The following is an 18,235-nucleotide window of genomic DNA, read 5'->3' on the forward strand; positions in this document are numbered from 1 at the left end:
CCAGCTAAAAGGGCAGCAAAGTGCAGAGCCCCTAAAACACAGCTGATCGAGTGTGATGGCTGTTTGCCTGCTTAAGTGCACTTCCATTCTATTTGTAGCAGGGCTGTCATTCTTATTAAAATCTATTGTGACTGCTGTGTGTGTGTGTTTGTGCTCTGCAGGGCTGCGAGGGGCAATGGCATTCGCTCTGGCTATCCGTGACACGGCCACATACGCGCGACAGATGATGTTCACAACGACCCTGCTCATTGTGTTCTTCACAGTTTGGGTGTTTGGAGGAGGCACCACGCCAATGCTGTCCTGGCTACATATCAGGTCAGAGTTCAAGAGACTTGATCGGTGTCCCATCCGACCCGTTTTTAAGAGTGAGAGGGATTTTGGAAAATGTTTCATTCACAAGAAGTTAAGGGTCAGATTTAGGGTCAGATTTACAAACAGCTTGAATATGCATTTGTAGGAGTTTCCTTTTCCTGATGCAAAATTTATAGGAGGAAAGTATTCAAATGAATAACGCAACACGATTTACTAAATTTGCGCTTGCCAAATTACTGGTATTTGCGGCATTATTTAATGCCCCAAAAAAGCATGCTTTAAAGCCATCAGTAATTTGCGCAACTCTTGGTAGATTGAGCTGGTCATCGTGGAAATGATCTGGCTGCGTCTGTGTTCTTTAATGTGCATTTTAATGTTGGTAAATCACACGCGTAATTTTCCACATCACATCAGCGCTTTTATGGAAATGCACTCTAACGTTAATTTGCCCTGTTTAGTAAATCTGGCCCTTTGTGTTTGCATACAGGATGGTAAAGCCTACACTGTCCTTACAGAAAAAAAAAATGTCAACTGTGGTTGGCAGAATAATCTGTACATTTTAGTTTAAAACTGTAATTTACGAAGAAAATTACATTTTAAACCAGTAAATCAAGCAGTCATTTTCTGCTAAATTAAGCCACACTGCTAGTAACATCTGAATTGTGCTTTAAACATATACTGACAAAGTAAACGATGAAATTGAGTTAATCCTAAATAGCTTTTCCTCCAGTAAATACTAATGTAGAAGACGCACACAGTGTCACAAACACAAAACACCATCATGGTAAAATGCACGATTAGATCTAATACACTTTCTCAACATATGAAGTAAGGGAACTACCTTTTAACCAGTTAATAGGGTTTTATGTGAAGCATGTTTGAATGTTGGATGGACTCAGTCAACTTCGAGAGAAGACTTCCACAGTCTGTCCAGCAGGTGGCAGAAAAGCACGTTATTAATTTTATTAATCAAACCGATTTTGACAAGTAAGGTTGCATTTGATTTCCCTAAGTAATATCGCTTATATCCCTCTTGTGGCATCATAGAGGGTTTTATAGGCATTTTAGATGGTGGCTGTATTCACACGTTGTTTGTTTGTCAACTCTGCACTCTTCCCTTTTGGTTTGTTCTGAGGTGAAATGTTCTCAGAAAACGAACCACTCAAAAGCAGATGGGAAATGAGCTGGGGTTGTTTATGTGGCTAAGAGCCAGTGTTTGTCTGGCCGTCCTCAGCAGGGGCTGGCTGATACGGCACCATTAATAAGTGCTGCTAGTTTGTCAGAATAAAGAGGATTATTGAGGAGCAATGCTGATGGCAGCTGCTGTAGAATGAGATTGAGAAGGTCAGGTTATTATCTGCAAAACTGCTGTGCACTCAATGAGTCGCAGATATGCGTAGGGTAACCACAACGGGGCGAATAAAACAAGGACAAGAATCTGAGCAGCGTTAACAACAGTATTTCTGTAAATGAGTTGCTTTTGTCCGATAATGCCAACAAATCAGGGCGATATGGGTTTATATTTTTTTTCAAACACCAACTAAATGGCTTTGAGAGCTAATGACTGGCTTTATGTCGGCTGACTGGAATTAAGACCGGATAGGAGTAAGAATAGATTGCGTTCATAACACTAATTGTCTCGAGTCTCCTGCTGCTACGTAACACTCTCAATGGAGGCTTTTTTATGCATCATGTTCATAATGTACTAACATTTGCAGAGTTTTGCATGTGCACTGAATGCCGAGCAGCCATAAAGATAACCGGTCAAATGCATGAGGAATTTCTTTAAATAGATAGTTCTGCCTAATATTTAAATTCTGTCATATACACACCTTCATGTTACCAGAACATGATTCAATGGTTGTTGTTGTTTTTTTTGCATTGCAACCAGTGTTGTCATCGTTAACTAAAACTATAAATAATCATTTTTAATAAAAACTGTAATAAAATGTAAATATTGGATGCCATGGCAATTAACCGAAATAAGTAAAATATTGTTATTACTAAAACTAAAATAATTATTTTTTTAAATATAAATATATGTATAAATATAAAACTTAAAATTAAAATGAAAGCTTAAACTATAAAATTGAAAGCATTTTAAAATATTAATAAATACTGTAAAATAACAACAATAGGGGATACTTTACCTAAAGTACGTGGCAATAATTGCCAAAAATGAGAAAAGTAGACCATATACTCCATATCTATATATATATATTTTTTTTTTTTGCCACATCAGAATGACTAGGTTTGTGTGGCATACCAGTAAACCAATATTTAAAAAAGCACAATGTCAGCATTTTAGTGTGTGTTGCTTTTCACATCACAGTTGAACAATAAGCAAAGTTATAATGTAGCATCAAAAAAGAAAAGGTAACTATCAGAGCTGTGCATTACTGCCCTTGAAAAAACTTTTCATGTAAATTGCAATAAGACTTCACTGATGTTATGTGAATGGGTAAAAAATTCCACATACTAACAGTGATATGTATACCACAGCATGGAAATGCACATGGATCATATGCAAAGCTGAGATTTAAGAGTTTCTGCAGTGAAACAATGTAATGGATGCTAATATTGATTTCTTTCAGAAGGGCCTTTAATTTCCCTCTGTATGCAGTGAGGGCGGTTGCTCTACAGCACTATAGTTGAATTAATTGTTAATTAGCACAGGTTGAGTGGCAAATGTATGTTGTTGCTTCATGTTAAATGACAATACAACACAACTGAACAACTGATTTTTACAAAGTGACAGTACAGGGATCAAATAATTTTCACTTAGTATAAGAGCATAGCAATTTTAGTTTCATGAATTTTGCATGTAGGACAATAGTAAGACAATTAAACAGGCGGATTAAAGAGACATTTTGAGTTTCTCTTATTTTAAATTCTGCACAGCAAGACTAACAATCCTTTGGTCACAGGGTGCATTAGTGTATTAACAGTAGTGATTTTTCTGCCAGCTGTGCTTCCTGAGCATTTAGGGATTCCACCGCTGGCCTTTTGTTGTTCTACTTTTCAGTTAAATTTGATCGAGGTTATTCTCTCTTATTCTCTCAACCCTCAAAGGGTTTCCATTTCCAGAAATGCACTACAGTTGACCCCTAGACTGGCTCACGCTTCATTTTTCCATGTTGAGTGAGGGATGCTCTCCAATACTCACACGTACACACTATTCTTAACTTGACTGTGGTTGTCTCCTGCTTTGGGCAACTGCAGACTAATCAATGTGCAATTAAAATAAGCAATCAGATAACTTGTTGAAAACAAAATGAGCAAAGCTACAGTACTTAAGTGTGGATGAAAGAATAGGCTCACGTTTAGCTCAAAGACACAGATGGGGTGCCACTGCTTTTATTCAAGAAGACCAGGTCCCCTGAGATTACAGAGAGGCTTTTGCATAGCTCCCTTTTGAAACTGGAATCGATGGTGTACTTTAGGCATTTGTCAATGTAGTGTCTGAGTGCTGCAAAAAATAAAACGCATCAGAATGCAAAGCATGGCTACTTTCAGATCCACATTTAATGATGTTTTTCATAAAAGTATTCATTTGACCATTGCATTACTTTACTATTGATTTTATTTTAATATTTCAATTTATATTATATTATTTTATTTTAATTTATATTATTAACATTTTATATTTAATGTTATTCTCATTTGAACAAACTGCTGTATGAAAACTTAAAAAAGCTTATGTAGAGTTTGGAAATGGCCTGACAGTGGTTGGAGGCTGTCTGTTGCTCAAGACCTTAGCCAGACGATTCTCTTCAGCACTGGTTTAGCTTATTTCCTCTGTGCTGGCCAGTTCTGCCTTTTCTAGAAAAGTCCCGGGAGGTTCTGCTTGCTCTCTAAACATTGAGCTCAGTACACACAGAGAGCCAATTCAGAGCTGGAATGTGAAGGCCCAAACATACTTCATGAATCAGAAAGGAAATGGGAATGTTTTACAGAAAGAGTTTAAATGTCGTTTGACCTACATAACTTGACTTCTGTCTCTGTTCGGCAAATGCCTATGAGGAGCATTTAACCATTATATCACTCTTTTGTAAATTAATACCTTCATGTGTACAGAGAAACACAAATACCAATACATAGACACAAAGACTGATCTTTGCATTCAGAGAGTCTTTTCTCAGTTGAACCTATAAGGATGTTTGATGTTTTCAGGGCTGGTCTCAAGAGTTCTGTGTTGTGCTCCGGCTCGGAGTGACGTCTGCTGCAGAGACTGTGGAAGTACATCAGGTGATGATGGACTTTGAACACTTGTACAGGTGGTGGTGACCTTTTGACTTCACCTGGTAAATGCACATTAGAAGCAGTCGTTTGCGTTGGAGTTTGACACTGTGATGTCTGGGCTTCTGCTGTAATTAAGCACATATTCCTATTGTACACCTATTTCTACAGTAGTATTCCTGCAAATCGTTTTTGCTTTTGTTCCTATCCTGTAGAGAAATGAAAATTCCTGTCTCAAATCAACTATTTTGGACACTGGGCTGAAAATATCTATGCAAATATCTATAGAAATTCTTATTAGAATCTTTTTTTTTATTTGGTTACAGATGGCACAAATGTATATTTTCTATTTGTAGCTTTTGTTTGTTTTCTTCACAAGAGTCTCTCCACAAACAAAGGGTTTATACACTAGTACTGTTAATTTTTTTTTTTAGGCCGGAAAACAAAAATGGTGACTGGAATTTCAATGCAAACATTCTAGTCTAGTCTAATCTAATATATTTTCTGCTTTATTATTTTAAGTTAACTTCCTTTGCACACTCAAATATTTGTTCTTAGTGGTTAGTCTCCATGACGTGCCAGTCCATTTCTTCCAGGGCTGTATTTAAAACTGGTGGGAGTCACTTTGAAGAATGTGTGTGTGCTGTCACTCCTGTTCTCACATTGGGGTGCTAAAGGAAATCTGGACACAAAGCTCACTGGAAAAGACTCGACATCCTCCTGGCTTAAGCCTGCAGCGGAGTAATACCAAGGCATCAAAAGAAAGATTAGTCTTTCGAAATGAATAAGCTTCTTCTTAAACCTGCATTCAAAACAATCTGCCGTCCTTGGCTTGCTTGGCTCTAGTACATTAGCAAACGCACACACAGGCTGACAGTGAGGACTGCTTTGTCCTGGAACTGGCTCCTCTGACCTCCGTGTGGCCATTAAATGAAGCCCACCCTCCAGCTGCAGTAGCCAGTATTACTTAACTTCAAGATATTGTTCAATTTCCTTGTATTACATTTCCTGTTTTGTTGTCTCTTGCTGTTCTTTCTCTGAGACCCTCCATTTTTCAACTCGCAAGTCTTTAGCACAAATAAATAAATAAATAAATACAGATTTTTAGCTACAAACATTCCTTCAACAAAGTTCAAGCTCCGTAATTCGCCACTGTTTCCAGTGTAACTTAAATTGCAAATCTTTCCCTGATCTGTAACCCAGAGCTGTAAGTCCTGTTTGGGCAACTTGGGCACCCTTTCTATAAACCACTAGGGAGGAAACTCTTTTTTGTTTAACAGACAGTTCTCCTCTAGACGTGATAGAAACAACAGCAGCTTGTAAAGACACCCAGTCTGGCACCTAGAAATTAAACCCTGGTATTGGCAGAAGTATGTTAACTGTTTTTTATGTTAACCCACGTTTTGGGAGACAAATATTCCTTGCTGACTCTAAAAAGATAAGATGTTCAGTAAAGTTTTAATTGCTTGTCATTGCAAAGACCGATAATAAGTCAGCTCTTTCTGTTTTCACTGGCACTTGTCCACATGGGCTGCACTAGAGGCTCAGAACGCCTGAGCATCTGCTAACCCTCAAGCTCTGTCTGACTTCACAATGAAGTCTCTGTTGATCCTTGTGGTTCAAAAGCCAGCGGCCGCGTCATATCCACTGTTCTAATTGAGAGGGAGAATGAAAGACGAGCCAAAGGATCAAAGATTAGTAAATGTACTTAAAGGCCAGAGTGAAAGTTCACTAGTGTATCACTTATCTCAGCAAAGTCTCACCCTCTGAGCTCTAAAGGTCTGCTGGGTTCTCCTCGTATTTCAGCCAGTCAAGCGAATGGGAGAACATGTCTGGCTCTCAACACAAGTTTGTTCCGCTTTACATTTGTTTATTCTGGCCAAGGACCGTTCACTTACATAGGAAAAGGCAGTTTTGGCGTAAAGCAAACAGGGATGATCTGATATTAAAGGGATAGTTTACTAAAAAAATTTAATTCTATCAATAATTATTCACCCTCATGTAATTTCAAACCCTAAGACCTTTGTTCATCTTCGGAACACAAATTAAAGGGATACTCCACCCCAAAATGAAAATTTTGTCATTAATGCCATTCCAAACCTGTAAAAGCTTGGTTCGTCTTCGGGAACACATTTTAAGATATTTTGGATGAAAATCGGGAGGCTTGTGTCTGTCCCATTAACTGCCAAGTAAATTACACTGCCAAGATCCAGAAAAGTATGAAAGCATCATAATGTTATGAATCGACGAGAATACTTTTCGTACGCAAAGAAGTCAAAAATAACGACTTTATTCAAAAATACGTCTCCTCTGTATCTCTATGCATCACCGTAGTGCCATTCTGGAGAACAATTACACTGAACGCAAGCAGCGTATGCTCTTCTGTGTCAGCTGCGACACAAGTATACGTTTTCTATGTGTATTTTCACTTTAATTTGAATGAAAAAGTGCATTTGTGCAGCGTGGCTGAAACAAAGGAGCATAGTTACTTGCATTCATGAGATGCTCTCCAAAATGGTGCAAAGGTGATGTGGAGAGACACAGAGGAGACTAGTTGTTGAATAAAGTCATTATTTTTGTTTTCTTTGTGTAAAAAATAATAATTTTGGGGTGGGGTATCCCTTTAAGATATTTTTGATGAAATACGAGAGCTTTCTTACCTGACATTGACAGCAATGCAACTGACACGATCAAGACCCAGAAAGGTTGTAAGGACATCATTAAAATAATCCATGTGACATCAGTGGTTCAACTGTAATGTTATGAAGCTACGAGAATACTTATTGTGTGCAAAGAAAACAAAATATATTACTTTGCATGGATTTATACATGTTTTCAATTTATATTTAGTTTTAGTAATTTTGTGTTTTTGTGTTTTTATTAGTTTTAAAATATATTTCAGCTTTAACTTAGTTTATTTCAGTTTTAGTAAATTTAATACTTAAATGTTTTTTTAATCTGATATTGATATTTTATTTGACCTTAAAAATAACACCAAATAACACCAAAATGGTCAGTATTTTATACTACATTCGACTTAAATGTTTAAAGGGGGGGTACAATGCTATTTCATGCATACTGAGTTTTTTACACTGTTAAAGAGTTGGATTCCCATTCTAAACATGGACAAAGTTTCAAAAATTAAGTTGTACGTTTGAAGGAGTATTTTTGTTCCCAAAATACTCCTTCCGGTTTGTCACAAGTTTCGGAAAGTTTTTTTCGAGTATGGCTCTGTGTGACGTTAGATGGAGCGGAATTTCCTTATATGGGTCCTAAGGGCACTTCTGCCGGAAGAGCGCGCGCTCCCGTATAGCACAGCACTGAGAGCACAGACATTCACTGATCAGAGCGATTCACTGATCAGAGCGAGAGCGTCGCGAAAAGTCACAAAAGAAGTGTGTTTTTGGTTGCCAGGTCAAGACAACCCTGCACAGATTACCAAAATAAAAAACAGCATTAAGGAACCAGTGGACGGAGTTTATTTTTACAGAGCATCAACGGAGTTGTGCAAGTGTTTTTGTTTGTTCCCTGCATTTCGAAAGATGCTTGTTTTACAAACAAGGCCCAGTTTGACGACGGATTTGCGTATCATTTATTTCTTAAGGATGATGCAATCCCAATGGAAAAAGGGTCACGATCGTGTGTTGGAACCGCAGGCGGTGAGTAAAACTGCTTCAAATATCTCTGCCTCCTTGTTATTGCGTCCCCTTCCATGCCGGAGACCCGGAGCGAGTCGTTGCTGCTGCTGCTTTCGTTCAGTTTCAGCCTCTGGATCTGATTCTGGATCATAAATAAACGGCTGAATCTGACTGTAAGCCATGGTTTGTTTTGGATGATGGTTTTTCCCTCACGGTAATGTCACAGCTTCCAAACGCTCTCAACGCAAAAGCCTACTGGCGCTCATGATTCTTTAGCTCCGCCCACACGTCACGCCTCCAGCCGGTCGTGTTTTTCCGGGAAAAATCGGTACAGACTATCTTTCTCTTATGAATATAATAAAACTAAAGACTTATTGGAGTTATGAAGGATGCAGTACTACTCTATAGGTACTCAAGATTAACAGGATATTGAGTGAAAACGGGCATTTCACCCCCCCTTTAAGCAGCTTCAGTCATGAAGTGCATTTATACTTGTTGTGTATTCTATATTATGTACTTTCCTTCCATGTATTTAATATATCAGATATATTTTCAATATTTTGTTCCTTTGTTGATTTTGTTTTTACATGCTATTTTTGGGTTGTTTTATTTTAATGAGATTGTCAAAAACTAAATGTTTAAGCCTGTGACTAGCTGAGTAACTTCTTCTCAGTGGAAACCTTGCCTTGCTGCAGTAGGCATGTTTTGTGAAATGATATTGTGACATGATCAGTATAGCTCTGCTTAAGTCAATTTCGCCTGCTCATCTTTTCGTGCTGCTGCCGTTTGTGGGCTTTGCTTAAAGGTTGTGATCTATTTGGCTGCGTATGTACTGTGGGTTAAAAGCTCATATCACAGATGCACACAGGCAGACTGATGTGCAGTTTCTCTCTCTTTCAGAGTTGGAGTGGACCCTGATCAGGATCTTCAGCAATGTGGGGACAGCTTCCAGGTCCTTCAGGGAGTAAGTCTCTCAATATGTTTCTGTCCTCCTGCCAATGAAGCTTTTACCAAGTATTTTATTTTTGCTATAGAAAAGTGATGCTTCAAACTGTACAACAAAGGAAATGTGATCTAGTACTTTTCAAGCCATTAGTCTTATAATGTTCTCTAGACATGCATTAAAGGAAGAATTTTGCAGTGCCTTAGAAACCACGTATTATGGTTCTGCATTGTCAATTATCAGCAACATTACGAATATGTGAAGCTCATGTTCTGAATTGCTGCCACGTCATTCTGTTCCTTTCACACTTAAGACCTCATATGTAGCTACCAAAAAAACCACACACAAATTTATCCTTCCTGTTTTTGGCCTCTTAAAAAAAGGTGCACGCTTGTCATTTGTGGAGCGATCTTTCATAAGATAAATTCAACCCCTTCAAAAGTGACTATTTAAACAGCCTTGACACCTCTGAGCTTTTCGCATGTTGTGTTGAAAACCGTGGGTGTGTTTTTGAAAGTACGAAAACATGCACCAATAAAAGTGGTTAAACAGATCATCGTTGATCTGTGATCTGTATGGACCAAGACCCGAGGCTTGGCACACATGTGATCCGCGGATTAATTGCAAAATTTAAAGGTGCAATAGGTGATTGACTTCAGAATTTTTTTTTGCTTTAATGATCGAAAGTCTCTTCACATCCCGATAGCAATCATCAAGTTAAGTGGTGTAAATGTATTTATATATTCTGTGGAAGGCGTAGGACCAAGATATGTACATCCAATCAAAACATTTTATCCGAGCGTTTTAAATAGCTTTCCTACCTTTCTGTCAACGTATGTATCTGCTTACCCTGTGAATGAACCGTGTTCCAATCGATTTGATCCCTACGCCATGTTCATTGGTCTCTACTCCCTGAGCAGGGGTTTACTTCACTTCAGAACATGGACTGGAATTGGGAAACATTGATGTAGCCTATTGTAGTAATGTTGTCTTTGGTATTCTGGTCTGTGAGCATACATGTGTTCTGGGGGCGTGGCTTTGGACTGGAATTGCAGAGAGGGTGGAACGTTCGCTTTCAGTGCTATCAGGCTAATGTTATCATTTTCTAAGATCTCCTATTGCACCTTTAACCATAGTAGAGTATAAGTTTATCATTTGTTCATATTAACACAAGCAAGCGGATTTTAAACAATTCCAAAGAGAATAGGAGAAAGGAAAATCGATTCGTTACTCTCACGGTGTTCTCTACGTGCTCAGCCGCACACACATAAAGCGTGCACATGCATTTTAGATGGCGCGTGAACACCAAACTGAATCCTTTTCTGAATCTTCTGAACAGACACATAACACATAAAATGAATACAAAATACCCATCTCAACAATTATTCAGGTAAACGCAGTCAGTTATGTCTCAAGTGGATAAAAACAGCTGAGAAAGAAATCAGATGTGATGGGCATCATTATATCGGTTCCGTGCATCAGGTCTTAAAGGGACAGTGGCCTATAAATATTGCTGCTGATGATCATCAAACTACAAAGCAGCTGTAATTAAAAATCTATATTTAATTTATAAAGTGAACACTCTGCTGTGTTATTTTCTGTAATTATGAAATTTCTGTATTTGAATACTATCAACCTTATTTTATTTGTAACACATTCTTTTATATTTATATTTTTTATATTCTTATTTTTTTGCTGGCTGTTCTTTTGTCTCTTTAATCATTTTTCAACTTTCTTAGTTAATCTAGTAGTATTTGCTGTGGTGTCAAAGAAGCAATTTGCTTTAAGTAATAAATGGAAAGCAAGTTAAATTGTAATACTTTTCTTTTCTTGCTGATCTGAAAATTGATCCGATCCGTGGGTCAGAAACCATGAGATTTGTGATCTGTTGAACCACTAACCAATAAAGAGATAAAAGGTAACGCAGACTTCATGCACTGTTGATATAAGCACTAAGGACCTCAAAGTACTGGTACTTTGGTACAAAGTTGATGCAGAAATAATAAAGATGTTGACAATTGCTTGTGCTTATGACTGACCATTAGTGGTCAAATGCATTTCTTGGTACATTGGTTCATAGATTCATGAAATAAACACTCTGGACCAGATTCACAGAAGTCTTCCCAAAAGGATAGCTCACCCAAAATGTCAAAAATCTGTCATCATTTGCTCACCATTAATTTGTTCCAAACCTGTACGAGTTTCTTTTCAAATAGGTAGCCTTTGACTTTCATAGGATTTTTCCCCCCATACTATGCACGTCTATGGCTTTCAGCAACTGTTTGGTTACCAACATTCTTTAAAATATCTTCTTTTGTGTTCAACAAAAGAAAGAAATTCATAAAGGTTCAGAACAATATAAGGGTGAGTAAACGATGACCATATGTTCATTTTTGGGTGAACTACCCCTTTAAGAATACAATAAACTCGGGAGAGAGGACCTTTTAATTTTCCACTGTAAATTATTACTCAACATTAATGCCAGATAGTAAATTGTTGAACAGACATTAGTTTGTTTCTGGGAAGTCTTTATTACATGAAGAAAACATGCTTAGAGGCCTTTCTGTCTCTCTCTCACTCTCTCTCTCTCTATAGCTCCCTTTTGAAAACCCTTGGTGTTTCCATCTTGAACACAAGCATCTGATAGAGTTACAGTGGGGGCTCAAAAGTTTGGGCACCCCTTGCAGAATCTGTGAAAATATGCATAATTTTCAAAGAAATAAGAGAGATCATACTAAATGCATGTTATTTTTTATTTAGTACTGTCCTGAGTAAGATATTGTACATAAGATGTTTACACTTAGTCCACAAGACAAACAAATTGCTGAAATTATTCAAATAACCTCAAAAGTTTGGGAGCCCTTGGTTCTTAGTACTGTGTGTGGTTACCTGGATGATCCACGACTGTCTTTGTTTTGTGATGGTTGTGCAGGAGTCCCTTGTTTGTTCTGAACAGTTAAACTGAGAACTGTTCTTCCGAAAAATCTTTAAGGTCCTGCAGATTCTTCAGTTTTCCAGCATCTTTGCATATTTGAACCCTTTCCAGCAGTGACTGTAGGATTTTGAGATACATTTTTTCACACAATTGTCCTCAGTTGTCCACTCAACACAACTATTAAAAAAAGGTTCAAACATTCACTGATCCTCCAGAAGGAAACAAGATGCATTAAGAGTTAAGAGAACATGATGAAGGTTTTTCAAATTTTTCTTATTTTGTTGAAATATATAAAAAATATATATTTAAAATATATATTTTTTCCATTCAGTTCTGCCCTTCGTAAGCAACAGAAGATACTTGTATGTTTTCCGGAACACAAATTAAGTACAATTTACCGTGATCTTCAAATTCCAAAAGTTTTCACCCCCAGCTCTTAATGCATTTTGTTTCCTTCTGGAGCTTCAGTGGATGTTTGAACCATTTTTAATAGTAGTGTTTGAGTGCCTCAATTGTCTTCAGTGTGAAAAGATGTTCAGTTAATAAATATAGATAATATTAATCAAAGAACAATGTTGAAATTTTTTATGAAAATAGATTTGTCTTTATTATTTCATTCCATAGTTTTAATTTTATTAATATTTATGCTAATATTGTATTAATTTTTTTTATCAAGTAGTGTATTTACTAGCATATTACTTATTGCCGTCATATAAACATTTTAAAGATTTAATGAATTTTTTGGTATAATGACAACCCTATATAACTTGTACAGTTTTATTTTGGTTAAAGTACATTTTTTTTTATCTTTGTCACGCATCTTATCTTATAAACAGTGGTCCGCACTATAGTATTAACGCTAAAGGAATATAGCAAGCTTAGGGTAGGTTGCAGTGTAGTGTTACTGTGAGCTTGTTTGTGATGGCGTTAATCCGTAATCTCTTTAAGTGCATTGAAGCTGATGTTGAAACTGAACTCGTGACATTAGATGAACTGGAATAAATGTACTGGAAAGAGGTTTTTACTACATGTGCAAATTGTGGATAAATTATGGATGAATATTGAGTGTGTGTACTGTGATTTAGGATAAACCATTAAGTATCAGGTTCTGTTCCACTCATTTAAAAGTTTGCAGACCATTTCTCCATATGGCCTGGTATTTATGTGACCAGTAGTGGATTAACGTTTGATGACGCTAAAGGTGTAAAAAGTACCCATTTTGTAATATAATATAATATTATAAAACATAATATAATGTCTTTACATTAAAAAAATTAAACCATTTTTAGCCCTTTTGCCAAAAAGACAGACTTTTGACATTTAAAGTATCAGGTTTTGACAAACTCAACATGAAAAACTCCAGATTGACAAACTCCAAATTGACAAACTTGATTGCAACATGCATTGTTGTTTGCTGTACGCTACTGATGGGGTGACAATATAAATATATATATATATATATATATATATATATATATATATATATATATATATATTTTTTTTTTTTTACATCTGTTCAACTATTTACTTGTTTGCCACAATAATGAATTGTGTTTTGAATTGTCTTAATTGTTCAATATTTGCTAAAGCTAAAGTTTATTGCTCAAGTGGTAGAGCAAGCGCAAGGTTGGGGGTTCGAATCCCGGGGAACACATGTTAGGAAAAATGGTAGCCTGAATGCAAGTAGCGTCTGATAAATGCATACATTTAATTTAAAAGTGTGTGTGTGTGTGTGTGTGTGTGTGTATATATATATATTATACTGGTCCCTTATACTGCTTTTAGATCTTTGTTTCAGTTGTTTCTGTGATGTACTGAAATATAATTACAAGCACTTCATACGTTTCAAAGGCTTTTATTGACAATTACATGACATTTATGCAAAGAGTCAGTATTTGCAGTGTTGGCCCTTCTTTTTCAGGACCTCTGCAATTCAACTGGACATGCTCTCAATCAACTTCTGGGCCAAATCCTGACTGATAGCAACCCATTCTTTCAAAATAACTTCTTGGAGTTTGTCAGAATTAGTGGGTTTTTGTTTGTCCACCTGCCTCTTGAGGATTGACCACAAGTTCTCAATGGGATTAAGATCTGGGGAGTTTCCAGGCCATGGACCCAAAATTTCAACATTCTGGTCCCCGAGCCACTTAGTTATCACTTTTGCCTTATGGCAAGGTGCTCCATCGTGCTGGAAAATGCATTGTTCTTCACCAAACTGTTGTTGGATTGTTGGAAGAAGTTGCTGTTGGAGGGTGTTTTGGTACCATTCCTTATTCATGGCTGTGTTTTTGGGCAGAATTGTGAGTGAGCCCACTCCCTTGGATCAGAAGCAACCCCACACATGAATGGTGTCAGGATGCTTTCTGTTGGCATGACACAGGACTAACGGTAGCGCTCACCTTTTCTTCTCCGGACAAGCCTTTTTCCAGATGCCCCAAACAATCGGAAAGGGGCAGATGCACTCACACCAGCAAGCTCTGCACTGGTGGCACTCCGATCCCGCAGCTGAATCATCTTTAGGAGACGATCCTGGCGTTTGCTGGACTTTCTTTGATGCCCTGAAGCCTTCTTTACAAGAATTGAACCTCATTCCTTGAAGTTCTTGGTTATCCTATAAATTGTTGATTTAGGTGCAATCCTAATAGCCACAATATCCTTGCCTGTGAAGCCATTTTTATGCAACGCAATGATGGCTGCACGCGTTTCTTTGCAGGTCACCATGGTTAACAATGGAAGAACAATGATTTCAAGCATCATCCTCCTTTCAACATGTCAAGTCTGCCATTCTAACCAAATCAGCCTGACATTATGATCTCCAGACCAGCCTTGTGCTCGTCAACATTCTCACCTGAGTTAACAAGACGATTTCTGAAATGATCTCAGCAGGTCCTTTAATGACAGCAATGAAATGCAGTGGAAAGGTTTTTTTGGGGATTAAGTTAATTTTCATGGCAAAGAAGAACTATGCAATTCATCTGATCACTCTTCATAACATTCTAGAGTATATGCAAATTGCTATCATAACTTAAGCAGCAACTTTTCCAATTTCCAATATTTATGTAATTCTCAAAACTTTTGGCCACGACTGTGTATATATATATATATATATATATATATATATATATATATGTATATGTATGTGTGTGTGTGTGTGTGTGTGTGTATAGACACACACACACACACACACACACACATATGTATATGGACATGTGAGTTTGCATAACCCTGCCATAGATTAAACAAATCACACTTACTTCCTCTTTCTGTCCTCAGGATGGAACCCAGTCCGAAGAACAGAGCAAGACCAAGCAAGAGAGTGCCTGGCTTTTTAGACTTTGGTATACTTTTGACCACAAGTATCCTTTTCAGCATGCCATTCACAACAACACACACTTGCACGCTTTTGTGGTCTTGTCATTAGAACCTCATGCACGGTTGAGCACAACTTCTCTTTCACAGTTGCTCTTCCATGAGCCTAGCCAGTGAGATTACTTTGGCTCCATGCAAATGACTAGGAAAAGACATCTGCTCTCACACCACATACAATGGCAAAAGAGAGACACATATTGATGAAACCCCAGATCTAGATGAATATAAATGCAGAGTGAGGAAAGGCTTAATAATTCTGAGATTTCATAGGATAGTTAGTTTTGATCAGTGTTGGAGTTCCTCTGAGCCTCTAAACCCCCGAACTGACAAGAATCACCCTCCTTACGCAACTCCCACTCCAAAAAAAGCTCCAGTCTGAGCTCCTCACCTCAATACGAGCCGCTGGAAATGTCATTACTGAAATTCTTTACACAGAAAGTCAAATGAAATGGCTGCAGTTTATTTTCACAAAGCTTTCGAGTCCTGAATGAAGCTAATCGATGGTTCCTGAGCTCTCAGCAGGGCTCGCCCACTGCACTTATTTTGTGCTGAGAGGTTTACTGTAGCCATATCTTTTCAGTGAGACAGTCGTGGGTGGTGAGAGGAACAAAATAGAAAAGAAATGGTTTTTTTTTAGCTCACGGATGCCAGAAATAATGCTTAAAGGCGAAAGTGACACACACACACACACTTCTCAATCCACTTCCTGTACAGCCAGCTTCTCATGTGGGAACTCACAGGTCCTCAGAGCTTATGTCAGATGTTTATTAGAAATCTTAGCTTGTGATTTTTCTCTGCGCCCACAGCCATGCTTGTCAGCTTACAAGTGTGTGTCTTACTGTCACAACAACCTACACAACAACATTCAGTTCCTTTTGCACATACCCTTAGGAGTGAATTAAAGGATGTTTGTGTGCTTTCCAGAAGGCCTGCTGCCTGTTTTGTTTCTCTTTGGGTGCAGGACCATGCTATTGGACATCCTACAGAGGTATTTTGCAGTCAGTAACTCTTTCTAACTCTGTAGGGGACATCCAGTTTAGGTCCCCCTCAAAGATATAATATGCTTCCAAATCCATTACGGGGTGTTCTTGGTTTCAAGCCATCGGCACTTAACTGCTGCATTCTCTATTTTTATCCCCGTCTATCAAAAATAAAAAACCTCTGTATTGCTGCCAAATGCGCACTAGCTGTCCTGCTTAGATCTGTGTGCTGGACTCTGGGTGAACTATTTAAGGGGATGATGATCTGTTTATTCCATGATTATGAGGCTGAGTCTCAATCATATCAGTTTCGAGATGAGCGCTTGCTGCTGCCATGCTGAGTTTTTGTGAGCTTCCATTATAAGCAATGCTATTTTTGAATGGTTTGAATTGATTGCCTGTTTTGAAGTGTTTGACCTGGATGAATGTTGAATGTCTTGCAGTCATTGTTGATTTGTGGCTGTTATGAATTAACTAGTTTAGCCAGAAAATATTTCATCATTTACTTTACCAGAGGACTGTCCAAGATGCTCTTTTGCATGCATACAGTTAAAGTTTTTTTTTTTTGGTAGAGAACTATAAGCTATGATTAGCTAATGTGAGTACTCTACAAGCTACTACTGCATGGCGTTGACTTTACCATACCTGCATGCTTCCAGTTGTTTTTGGAATTGAACATACATAATGTTGTAAGAACTGTTTATATCCACCATATTTCAGTCCAGTGTGTGAATTCTTCTTGGTTCATGTCTGCTTGACATTGACACTTCAGCAGAGCTTTTTCCCTTAACACAAGAACAGTTACCTGAAGCCTATCCTGACCCATAGCGGTCCCCCTTTGACCTCCACTCTGCCGGCCTGCTGCGGTCCTCTGGCTCGGTGTCTGACCAGCCCCCAGGCCTATGAGGTAAGACCACATATGCACACACATTTATTAAATCAGTCTTTTTGCTATATATATATATATATATATATATATATATATATATATATATATATATATATATATATATATATATATATATATATATATATATATATATATATATGACATTTATAAAATAAATTATTTTTGAACAAGTATTCATTTATTTCTGAAATATATATGTATGTTTATTCATCTTTTTCAAATTAATATATTTGCACTATTTTCTTTATAAATATAATAAAAATTTAAATCAGTTAAATTTAGCTAAAGTTACTTTTCAAATCTAATTGATTATTTTAGTCATTTTTGTTTATATTATTTTTAAAATGTTTTCTATATAAAATCAGTTACATTTGAACGATTATTTATTTATGAAATAGATTTGTATCTGTTTATTAATTCTTTTCAAATTTTTATAAATTGATTTGAATTGAAATGTAATAAAAAATATCCGTTTACGTTTTCAAATCGAATCGATTTTTTTACTTTTTATTTAATAGATTTTTTAAATATATTTTTATATATAAAATCAATTAAATATGAAAATGAAAAAAATTGTTTACTTTTTAAAATAAAAAGTTTTAAAACATATATATACACACATTTAAATTATCTGTTTTTTAAATCTAATTGATTTAAAATTGATTGATTCTTTTTATTATTTATTATTAATTGATTTTTAATAAATACCACCCTTAATTTTTCTATATTAATTCAAAGTATCCACTAATGTAAATCCAAACTGATACATTTTAGAATTAAGCCAATTCCTATATTATCAAAATGGCGTCTTATTTGCTAGTAGATTGCTTATAACTTCACACTGCACTCTGCCATGTTTCTAAGGAATTGGTTTATTCTGAGTTCCTCAGCAGCACACTTTGGTTTCCA

The 18,235-nt window shown here is 36.9% G+C and overlaps 1 protein-coding gene across 3 annotated transcripts in view; it reads left to right on the plus strand.

The window, feature by feature from the left end:
* The window catches only part of LOC113101558 (sodium/hydrogen exchanger 7-like), a 38,945-nt gene that overhangs the window by 15,392 nt on the left and 5,318 nt on the right, over positions 1–18,235 (plus strand). For all 3 annotated transcript variants that reach the window (XM_026265662.1, XM_026265660.1, XM_026265661.1), the window contains exons 12-15: positions 162–315; positions 9,090–9,153; positions 15,341–15,423; positions 17,218–17,323. In XM_026265662.1, coding sequence (XP_026121447.1) covers positions 162–315; positions 9,090–9,153; positions 15,341–15,423; positions 17,218–17,323 — 407 coding nt within the window. The remainder of the gene's footprint in view (positions 1–161; positions 316–9,089; positions 9,154–15,340; positions 15,424–17,217; positions 17,324–18,235) is intronic.

The sequence above is a fragment of the Carassius auratus genome, chromosome 6 (genome assembly GCF_003368295.1).
Source record: "Carassius auratus strain Wakin chromosome 6, ASM336829v1, whole genome shotgun sequence".
Classification (NCBI taxonomy): domain Eukaryota; kingdom Metazoa; phylum Chordata; class Actinopteri; order Cypriniformes; family Cyprinidae; genus Carassius; species Carassius auratus.